General features: G+C 46.1%; 1 protein-coding gene across 1 annotated transcript; it reads right to left on the bottom strand.

Annotated features, from left to right (window-relative positions):
* Window positions 1–1,286: 1,286 nt before the first annotated feature.
* Window positions 1,287–3,199, bottom strand: LOC114034263 (homeobox protein HMX3-like). The gene is made up of 2 exons (XM_027849861.1): window positions 2,764–3,199; window positions 1,287–1,930 (listed from the first exon to the last, which is right to left on the bottom strand). The coding sequence occupies exons 1-2, from the start codon at window positions 3,197–3,199 to the stop codon at window positions 1,287–1,289; spliced, it is 1,080 nt and encodes a 359-aa protein (XP_027705662.1).
* Window positions 3,200–11,820: the final 8,621 nt, after the last annotated feature.

Below are 11,820 nucleotides of genomic sequence, written 5' to 3'. Positions count from 1 at the left end.
TAGGAGGAGGGAGATGACTGGAACCTATTGCCCGACAACAGGCTTAGCAGACAGAAGGAAACATAGGTTGGATTGGAATGGCAGAACCTTGGGGCTGTGAGGTGTAGGGTGAATTTTACAAGAAAACTGTACATTTATCAAATAAGTTAAAATTATCCTAAATTGATTGTCCTTCACTTAAAGCGCTCCAATAACCAGCTGCCTTTGAGCAGAGCTAGTGCTCAATTTCCCTAGCCTCCTTCCTTCCTTCCTTCCCCTTCTTCCCCCACTACTTTATTTATTTTACTACTCGAATGATCACAATTTTACAATGAAAATGTTCCTTTCCTTCCCTGGAGGAAGCCGCAGTGCTCTCAGAAAATTTCGTACAATATTGCACAGGTCAAAGTACAACAATTAAATTACAAAGAAAAAAAAGGTTGTAGAAATAATAATAGTAAGAATAATTTACAAAGGAAGGTTACTCCCTAAATAATAGGTTACCAATAAATAATATCACTCAAACCAGGTTAGAATATGGAATTGTTTTCATTTTCGGTTTAGGGCTTTTCTTTTGGTTTTCTTTTCTCCTTTTACACTTCGTTAGCGAATTTTCCAGTCCCTAAACAGGTAAATTGGTAGAGAGGTGGGGTGGAGAGAAACAGCTTGTCATTGGTTTCTTTTAAATGGACTAACAGATAACTAAAAGAGGAGGAAAAGTAAATGGTTGGGGGCAGAAACAAAACCCAATAACTAAAAGCATTGCAATGCTAATTCCCTTCCTCAGGATATTTGGGAAAATAATGATCGAAAAGCAGAGGGAACTAGAGGGATCTTTCTCTCTCTTCCCCCAAACTCTTGCTTTCTTGTTTCCTCTATTTAAAAATAAAACCAAAAGCTAGAGTTCAGCACATTTAGGGCAGGGAGTTGGAAGTGGCATGTTAGAAACTTGGACGGAAAAAATTTGAGTCAGGGTCTGCTTTTCTACCTTTCTTATAACCAAAAGAAAAGCCGACAAGAGTCAAGACAGCCTCCAATCTAGTGAGGGTGAAATGCACGGAAATGCATTGAGAATACATACAAAAATGTTACCTTTGGGGGAGAGGGGAGGGGGGGGAAGGGGACACTGACCCCTGCTCTCCGGTTCTTGAAGCCGATCCTGATCCCTCCGAGCTGTGGAGCCGGGAGGGTCAGTCCTACTTCACTTCCCACCAGTCGACACACACCCCTGCACAAGCACGCACGCGTCCAGTCCCGGGGTGGGAGGTAGGGGAGGGTCCCCAGCGCCCCCCTCCCCTACCCCACCTTCAGACCGGCCGCAGCAATGGCACCGATGTGACGACTGGGTGAGAGTAGTACACCGGGTGGGGGAAGGTGAGGAGCGGCTGGCTGACTGGCACTGGGGCCCCAGCCGCGCCGGAGCCCTCGGCAGCTGAGTTCTCGTGGTAGAGGATGGGCACCCGCACGATGCGCTGCGCGGCTGCGTGGCTCAAGTTGGCCGCCTCCAGCTCGGCCGCCAGCTGCCGCTTCCACTTGTTCCGGCGGTTCTGAAACCAGATCTTCACCTGGGTCTCTGTGAGGTGCAGGGAGGCGGCCAGGCCGGCACGCTCGGAGCTACTCAGGTAGCGCTTCATGTCGAACGTGGACTCCAGCTGGAAGACCTGGCTCCGGGAGAAGACCGTGCGCGTCTTCTTCTTCCGGCAAGGTTTTTTCTCCGGGCTGTCAGCTCGTTTCTTCCAGTCCTCGCCACCCTGCCCGGCTGCCCCGGCGCCGGCCCCAGAAGACGCGTCGTCCTTCTTGCCTTCCTCCGAGTCACTCTCCTCTAGGATGATCTCGTCCGGGCTCTTGGAGTCCAGCTCCTTGTCCGGGTCCGGCTTGAGTAGCGGCTCGGGGGAGTCTCTGTCTGTGCCCGAAGCAGGAGACGAGTCTCGCAGGAGGGATTTCTCGGCCGCTGTAGGGAGAGAAAAGACACCCAAACGTGCGCACATACGAACACATACGCACACACATACGCACACACACAGAGATGTCGCCTCTTTAGTTAGGCCGCACAAGACAAGCCGCCGGCCCCGCTGCCCTCCTGTGCCCCCTAAGCTCACTCCACCACTGCTTTGTAGACTTCAGGACCAACGACGTTCCTCACAGCAAGGCTTGCTTTCCCTGTTCCCTAGAGTCTTTCTCCCTCCCCAGGGAAGAGGAGGACGCTAGATCTCTGTGTCCCGGGGTCCTCACGAAGTCCCAAGAAGAGAGGAATCGGATGGTGACAAAGCCGCCATCGCCTTAGGCTCTCTCTCGTGCTTTCCCCTGTCGCTAGGGGCCAAGGGAAAGATTTCCCCTGAATCTGTTGGACAGAACTTGTAAATAACCGCTTTCTCTTTCCAGTTCGAATTCCCCATCCTCTCTAGTCCCCCTCGACCCTCTAATACTGCCCATCCCCCCCTTACACCAGGGCCAGTTTTTACAGGGTAGAGCTTTCACTCAGTGAGCTCACTCTATTTCTTTTCTTCCCAAGTGGGATTAGTATCAAGAAACATAGCAACACGAGCCGACGAACGCTTGAACCAAGTGAGCGGGGAGCAAGGAGAAGAGGAATAGGGAAGAAGAAATCCAGAAATAGGGTCAAAAAGGGATTGAAAGAGTGTGCGATGGAATGGGCCAAGTTACAAGTAGGGGCAAAAGTAGGCAGAGAGAAAAGAAACTGAAAGAGTAAAAAGGAGAAAGGAAAAAAGGTAAGGCGGGAGTGAAGAGTTTTGGAAAAGAGAAAAGGAAATCAATCATAGGTACCTTCTGGCCTGGGTAGATGTCCCCCCGCGGGGGTCAGGGTGTAGGGGTACCACCAGGCTGGAGACCTCTCCAGATAGTGCGCCGGTAGCGTAAATCTCTGCGCCGGGATCTCAAAGCGGGGGAAAGCCAAATCGCCCACCTGCGAGAGCGCAAAGCCGGCGGCGCCTTCCAAGGCCCCTTTGGCAGCAGCCGCGGCCGCAGCAGCTGCGGCGGCCGAGGCCGGGGCGAAGAGCGTCCTTGGGGGCTGCTGCTGCTTTGGGGGTGCCCGGTGGTGGTCTCCATTGAGTAGGTTCTTGATGGAGAACGGGGAGTCCTTGGGCGGTGGCGGTGGCGGTGGAGGGGGGGGCGGGGGGGGGGGCGGGGGGGGGGGGGGCGGCGGCGGCTGAGGAGGTTGGGTGCTAGTGTTGCTGCAGGGCTCTTGTCCCGGCTCCGGCATCCTCCACTTTCCTCCTGGTCCCCGCTACACCGGGCAGGCGGGCGGGCGGACGAGCGGCAACTCAGATCATAAACACAACTCAACTACGAGGCGGCGCAAAGTAAGAGCAGCACCAGGCGCAAATCCAGCGTCTGAAGGGCGGGGTAGGGATGTGGGCACCCAGCTAGAGAGCTACTGGGGCGGGCTTGCATGGGGTGGGGGGGAGGAGGAAGGGATGGGAGAGCAGGAGAGTGGGGGAAGGTGGTGGTAGGGGGGGGGAATGCTGGGCGGGAGGGGGTGGGGTACAGCTCTGGCCGTGGGACAGCAGACGGGATACAGGGACTGAGGAGGCTTGGCGGCGGCTGCTGCTCACGGGGAGGAGGCGGCTGGACGAGTCCCCGGCTTGGGGCTGCGTCAATCCGGCGCCGGATGCTAATGATGAAATCAAAATGTCATCCAAGTTAAATGCGGAGAGTATACGGCGATTGGGCACGTACAATGGCAAATGGGATTAGGCAAGAGAAGGCGCAGCCAAACCCTGGCCCCGCAGCCGCCACTGCCGCCGCCCCCTCTCTCCTTGCCTTAGATTTTGGCGCTTTGGCTTCGGGCTTTAAGAGCTCCCCTGTTATTGGCTTTATATAGTCCAATTAGGCAGCAAATGAGGACTGGGCTATTAGCACAAAAGGATATTGGCTCTCGCTAAAGCACCACTCCAAGAGCAAGAAACGAACCTCTCTCGGAGCCTGTGGCGCCCCGGGCGGGAGCGCCCACCGGCTGCAGCGGCTGCCCAGCTGCCCCGAGAAGTTTTCCCCCTGCAGCTCGGGGGAACTTGCTCGCTACTGCCTGGCCTAGGGGAGGGGAGAAGAGGTGGGGAGAGGCCTGGGTCAGATCCGGGTCATCCTCCCTCCCCCAGTCCCCTGGCTCGTCTTTACACCCCAAATCCACTCTGAGATGAGCAGAAAGAGGATCGTTAGCAATTTTGTCCAACATCCGCGATGGCTTCGACCTACCTCCAACCCATTGCCCACCCCCATGCAGTATGGTCAGGATTTTCCCTTTCCTCTTGGATGCGTAAAAGTGCCCACTTTTTCAGAAAGCCCCAAAGACAAGGGAATGGGCGGGGGATAGAGAGGTGGTGACTCTCTAGCGTTTACAAAATGGTCTTGTCACCCAGAGGGGAAAACAAAAACAAAAAACAACAACCAAAAAAAACAACAACAACAACAACAACAAAAAAACGGCGCTTGGTGTTGTCTAGGGGCAGCAGAGCCAGGAATCCGGCTGTGTTTTTGGTTATAGACGCTCACAAGTCCAGGAAGTCACTTTTGTTTCACCTGTGCCAGAACTTCGAGTCTCTTCATTAATTTGCTCAGCGAAATCATCCGGGGGGCCTTTAAATTAAGAGCTTTTGGAGTGCATTCTTATCGGTACGACCTGCCCCCCTCCCAGTAATCTCTGAATCTACTCATCCTACGTGTGTTCATCTGTGTAACCGTGGGTACAGACATTACGGATAAACAGGCGTTGATCACAGAAGGATGCATCACAGACCTGTCAGGGCTTTTTAGCTGAGGGCCTGAGCATATGAAGTGTTTTGTTTTTTTTTTAAGTAGTTAAATTTTATTTAATTATTTGGGGCTAAGTGATTCAACAAACACATACACCAGTTCACTGAAATGCACAACTTTCTCAAAGCGAGTCTTTAAGCTCTATATTTGGGGATGATGATTATTTTAATAGTTACATAAGAGAAAATATATTAATGAATAGACACTTCCTTCTACGGCTGAGGAATATTTTCTAGCAGCAGGTCTGGGTGGCAGCGGGTTTTCAACAATTTTAGCAGAAGAGATAAATTGGAACCACGCGTCACGTGACCGATAGCCTGTTAAAAGCTGGTAGGGGATATTTAAGAAGGTGTTATGTGGAGGAGAATTAACATTGCTCAGATTACCCCCCCAAAAAGAAGTTTCCCCCCGACGCCATGGACTTTTAAAAACTAAATATTTGTTGTTCGGCACGAGAATTTCGCGGGATAGGATTTTTAAAACTCCTGATTTAAACATTAAATTAAACCAAATCCCTGCCTCTGTCCTTTTCCATAGAAACATTTCTCGGTGCGTGACAACTGGACCTGGGAAACAGGACATATAGCTGTGTATCATAGGACCACTTCTTCTCAAATGGAAATGCCCAAGCAAAAGAGGTAAGCATAAAGATTACTGCCCTTCCCTTTCCAGACCCCTTCCCTTGGGAAGTCTTCACCCTCTGTTCTCCGTGATTTTGTTCTCTTTTTACGCCCCACCCCCTTAAGGTGGATTGAATTCCGAGAAATGTCAGCAATACCCCATCGAATGTACTAGAAGTCTCGCTGCTCAAACGGTTAAATGAACTAAAGAAGAGGTGCAATAGGAGATCAGGACCATTATTTTGATGATCAAAGTCCAGAAACCCTCCCCTAGGATAGGTACACTTTGGACTGCTCCTGGAACTTCAGGAGAACCGTTTAAAATATTCCTCGTTGGGGGGGAGGGGTCGGGATTATGATTTCATCACTGCCTTTATCTAAGTAGAATAACTCGGTGGATTCTATCTAGAACTGAAAGTTGGAGTCCAACCCTCTTGTTTTACAGATGAAAGAAGAAACTGAGGCCCAAAGAAGAGATTTGCTCAAGGTCACACAGACAGAGCTGGGATTTGAACTCTAGTCTTGTGACTCCAAATCTCTTTTTGCCCTCCATAGTACCATGCTGCCTCCTTTTTAGAGAATGGCGTCTGGGAAGTGATCGTTTAGGCGTGCTCATGGTCACACAGCTGGTGTGTGTGCTTCAGGGGCAGGGTTTGAATCCCTGTGTTCTGACCTCAAAACTAGCTCTGTATCCAGTAGGCCAAGCCGTCTCCATCTCTTGCTCCAGGAAACCTCAGTTTACTGCTGGTTGGTGTTATGTGTTTGGGGTAAGGGTAGGGGGAAGGGAAATGTGCAGCATAGACACATTGACATATATGCACAACATACAGATGTAGTTCAGGCAGATGGAAGAACCAGGGAGAGAAGTGCACTGCCTCTGAGTAGAATTGGAGCAAGCACGCAATCTCTCTAAACTAAATCTGTTAATGTGAAACAGAAATTGAGTTTGGAAGAGGGCCGTCGTATTGGGGTCATGTAGAGAGACAGTCTCACTCTGCAGCAGAGCAAACTTGTTTCCTACACAGAAAACCCCATCTAGACCGGATTTAACGGAAATCCCTTTTTGTTCCGGAAAGCAAACGATTTTGTCATATAAAACTTTTTCACACTGTATTTCCCTGGGGAACCTAAGAAAAGAATGATTCTTGACTGGTTGAATCTTGGATGTTCAAATTCATTTTGTGGGGGTGGAGGTGAGGGTGGGGGTGGAGGTGGGGGTGGGGGTGCTGTACCGGATCTGGACAGAAAGACAGAGGAAAACTTTCATCGTTTTTTTTTTTTTCCCGTGGTTCTCCAAACTCCTGTCTCCTTTCTCTTTCCTCCCTGACTGATGCCATTTCTCCCGGTCCACCTGTCACCTCCAGCAGATGAAGTAGCCTGTGATGGGGCATGAGTTGATGCTCAGGTGCTTCAGGGCTCCTGAACTTTGAAAGGATTGCGGAAGAAAGCTAGCCCTTGCCCCTTCCTCTAGCGAGCCCTGGCTTGTTCCTTTCCACCAGCTCTTAGGAACTGTACCCCACCCACAGCGTGCACCTATGCACCAGCACAAATCCCTCCCTCCACACACACCCCTCCCTAATTAACTGGACACCCACACCGTTGCCTTCTACTTCATTCAAAGCAAAGCAAACAGCGCCCTCTGTGGGATAGCCTTGAACTTTAGACGACAATACTCTCCCAAAGAGAATGCTCAGAATAATAGGCCTGGGTGGACAGAAGTCTTAGCTAACAGGCTCTGGGTTGTGCTCAGACCCTTGTAACCTCCAGATGGGGAACAACTAAATTTTATTTTTGATTTTCCTTTGGTGGGGCAAGTGCAGCTTGAAAGCTTTCTCAATCTTATCCTTTCCAGCGTTTTGGAGAAGTCTTTCCATTGGTTGTTATGTTGATAAAAGCACAGAACCATGGAGTCTTAAAGCTGGAATGAGACTTAGAAATTATCTACTCCCAATGCCTCCTTTTACAGATGAGGAACCAGAGCACTAGAGAGGAGCTTGTTCAAAGTCTCATAGATAGTTTCTGGTAAAACTAGGCACTTGTATCTTCATATTTTGTCCTAAATATCTTGCAATCCTCATTTTACATAGTTAGTCCCTAAAATTTAGAGTTGTCTTTTTTGGATTTTATACAAGATCTTGAAGGAGTCAGATAGGCAGTTAGTATAAAGAGATATGGGGGAGGCATTAACATTGATGGGGCAAGGAAAGGAGAATACTATATGATATCACCCATTATCATAATATTTACTTAGAAAGATTGAAAGAAAAAAAGTGAGACTCCTGAAATCCTCTTGGCAATTAAAGGCCCGCTCCCAAAATGTTTTATTATTAAACCTAAGTCCTATTTCTGATTCAATTCAATTCAATTCCACAAACATTTATCAAGCACTACTGTGTATAAGACACTGTGCTAAGCCCTGGAGGTAGACAAAAGAGAAGAAACAACTCTTGCCTTCAGGGAATTTATATTATACTAGAGGGTTAAACAGATATGTAAATATAAAAGTATATACAAAATATTGGAAAAGATGAAGAGATGTAGACATGATGGTGATACAATTAGATTGATTCATGACTGGTTGGATGGCTGGACTTAAAGAGTACTTTGTAAATGGTTCCATGTCAATGTGGTAAGAGGTGGTTGGAATACCCTGAGCAATCCATGCTGTTTAATGTTATATCAATGACTTGGATAAAGGCATACGTGGAAGGCTGATCAAATTTGCAGATAAAACTGGGGGAGGAATAGCTAACAAAGTGGAGGACAGACAGGATACAAAAGGATCTTGTCAGACAAGACCATTGGGCTGATAATAATAATGATAATAATCTAATAAAGGTGAAATTCAATAGGAGTAAATGTAAACTCTTATGCTTTGGTACAAAGAATCAATCTACAAGTACAAGTTGAAAAAGGCATGTTTAGACAGTAGTTGTTCTGAAAAACAACTGGAGTTTTTAGTGAACTGGAAGGAACTATGATATGGCAGCCAAAAAAGCTAAGGTAGTCTCAGGTTACTTTAAGAAATCCTTAGCTTGCAGGAATAAAGAGGTGGTAGTCTCATTGTACTCTGACCTTATTAGACTTCATGTGGAGTATTCTGCTCTGTTCTTTGTGCCCATAGTTAAAATAAAGTGGAGAAGGACCATAAGCTCATGCTATATGAGGACTGAATGAAGGAACTTTGCATATTTTTTTTATCTCACAGTGTGACTCAGTGGGAGACACAATAGCTATCTTCAAGTAATTGAAGGGCTATCACATGGAGCAAGCATTAGTGCTGTTCTGTTTGACCCCAGATTGCCAAAGCAGAAGAGCAATGGGTAGAAGGTTCAAGGATGAAAATTTAGACCTGATGTCTGGACAAACTTCCTAACAATTAGAGCTTCCAAAAGTGAAACAGACTGCTTTGAGATGTGGTCGGTAGTTTACTCCTCTTTGGTGGTCTTCCAGTAGAGTCTAGATGACTCTTCAGGAATTTTTAGTAGGTATTCTTTCATGTATGGATTGGATCAGGTGGCCAAATTCTGTGATTCTGATCATATAAGTAATGTCAAGCCGGAGACTTCACCAGGAAAGAAACACCTTTGTAGAAAGTGACACCTCAGCTGTGCTTTGAAGAAGAAGTGAGGAGATGGGGTCATTCCAGATATGGGAGAACCATTTATTTAGATGCAAGCAGGCAGGAAGTGTAATATCATGTACAAGTAGCAGATAGGAGGGCAATTTGGGGCAGAGAGTGTATGAAGAGAAATAATATGAAATTAGAATGAAGAGAGAGGTAGGAAGCAAATTGTAGAGAGTTGTAGATGCAGAGTTGAGAGTTTCATATGTAATCCTAGAAGGCAATAGGAAGCCAATGAAGATTTTTGAGGGGAAAAAAGAGTGATATGGAATATTTTATGAATAATTTAACATTTCTGGGAAGGATGGATGGGTGAGGGGGTGAAACTGGAAGCAAGGAGACCAGTAGGAAGCTATTGTAGTAGTTTAGGTGAGAGGTGATAAGTGTTTAAATTTGGGTATGTACTATGTGAGTGAAGAGGAGATAGATTCAAGAGATACTGGAGAGGTGTAACTTATGGGACCCAGCAACTAGGGAGTGAGGGGTAAAGGAAAAGGATGATTTCAAGAGAATTCCAAGGTTGTGAACTTGCTTGACTGGAAGAATGGTAGTGCTCCCAGGAGAAATCAGGAAGTTTGGAGGAGGGGTGGCTCTTCAGGGGAAAACGAATGAGTTCTGTTTTGGACATTGAGAAGCTGACAGGTTCACAGTGGAGATATCTAGCAGGCAAGTCAGTAACACCTCAGTTCAGGAAGGAGTTTTTTAGGGCTGGATATAGTTTTGAGAGTCATCTGTGTAGAGATGATAATTTAATCGGTAGGACTTGATTTCACTAAATAAGAAAATGTAGAGAGAAAAAGAATGTCCACAACAGAGCTCTGAGCTCTGGGATTTTCTCACCCTGAAACATCCATCTCTCCATCATGCTTGTTGCCTTCTCCCATTGGTGAGTTCCTTTCAAGGCTTCCATTCTGGGGACACATCCAGGCCAGTCGTGCTTCATTCACCTCCTGATTGTGCTTCTGACTTTCCATACTATTTCTTCCAACCCAGGCACTTTCTCCTCATTCACAATTCAGCTCCCTTTTATGGGTTGTCTTCCTCTATTAGAATGTAAGCTCCTTGAGGGCAGGGACCATCTTTATTTTTGCTTGTATTTGTATCCCTAGCTTAACATATGCCTGAAACATAGTAAGCACTTCATAAATGCCTAGTGCCTGCCTTACTACCTCTGAGGGATACTCATACTTAGTGGTTGGGAGAAGGATGACAGGTGGGCAAAAAAAAATATTGAGAAGAATTGGTTCTTGGAGAAGAACCAAGAGAGAGCAATGCCCCAGAAGACAAGCCCATAGAGCATACCCAGGAAGAGAGGGGTGGTCAACAATGCTAAAGGCTGCAGAGAGGTAAAGCAGAATGAGTACTGAGAAAAGCTTTTGGATTTAAAAGGTAAGAAATCATTGGCAACCTTCAAGAGAGGAGTTGCAATTGAATGATAGAGTCAGAAGGCAATTTACAAGGCATTGAGAATCGTAGGAGGTAAGGCAAGGGTGGAAGCAAGTTTTGACCATCTTTTTAGGAGTTTTTCTGTGAAAAGACGTAGATGGTAGATTAAGGAGATGACAGGGTTAAGTAAAAGGAATTTTTTTTAAGGATAGAGAAACCTAGACAGGTTTGTAAGTAGTGGATAAGTAGCCAGTGGATAGAGATTGAAGATGAGAAAAAGAGAAGAAATTACTGAGGGTACAGACTCCTGGACATGGGAAGGAACAAGGTCAATGGCACAAGCATAGAAGTCAACCTTCACAAGGAGAAAATCCTCTTCTTTAATTAGGGGTTAGGGAGAAGGACCAGAAAATGTACTAAATCTGAGTGGTATGACTGGTGCAAGAGACCAAGCCAAGTTTTTACAGATTGACTCAGACTCAGGCTATAATCAGCAGCCTATCTGAGAAACACACAGGGTAATTTGAATTGGGCAAAAGAAACCATTGGACAGCTCTGGTATTTTTTTTATTCATCTTTGGAAAAGAATGAAAATATGCAAAGACATTTTAAAATTATCTAGTCCACATTACATATAGGAATATGAATAAACAAATGATAGTAGTGCATCCTTCAAATATGGAGACAACAAAAGCCTATTTTGAGAGTCTTTTGGGATAAGCCTTGACAGAGTATAGAATATTGGGAGGTTATGATAGAGGGGATTACTGGGAAGTAATTCTTTTGTAAAAACAAAAAAGTATTAATAAAATATTTTAGATAAAAGGAAATTTTAAATACAAGGAGAATTTAAATATAAGAAAATAATTTATTTTTCATCATATCTTGTACCCTATTCTTATTGACCACAACCCTAACCCAAACATTAAGCTAGGTTACGTTTAATCTTACTATGTATTCCATTATCAACACTTAATCTTTGTTTTTTTTTGTTTTTGTTTTTTTTGCTAGGCAATGGGGTTAAGTGACTTGCCTAGGGTAACACAGCTGGTAAGTGTTATGTGTCTGAGGTCGAATTTGAACTCAGGTCCTCCTGACTCCAGGGCCAGTGCTCTATCTACTGCACCACCTAGCTGCCCCAACACTTAATCTTTATTAGCAACATTCAGTCCAACTTTTTCCCCCCCATTGGTGATGATGCCTATCTGTCAATCATATAATACCACAGCCTCAGAAGAATCATGATGACAGATGACTCAAAGGAGAACAGAATTGGGAAGGACAGAAGAGAACAGAATAACATAGGGGTTGGCACATAGTGATTAATAAATGCTTATTAGTCATCTTGTGTGGTACTCCACCACGTCCTTCTATAGATCTTCTATTGAGGACCCATCCCTATGTTCAATACTGGGCATACAAATAGAAAAATGAGGTGGTTCC

The sequence above is a fragment of the Vombatus ursinus genome, unplaced genomic scaffold, assembly GCF_900497805.2.
Source record: "Vombatus ursinus unplaced genomic scaffold, bare-nosed wombat genome assembly UNPS02008874.1, whole genome shotgun sequence".
NCBI lineage: Eukaryota > Metazoa > Chordata > Mammalia > Diprotodontia > Vombatidae > Vombatus > Vombatus ursinus.
This window is presented reverse-complemented; position numbering and strand designations above follow the sequence as displayed.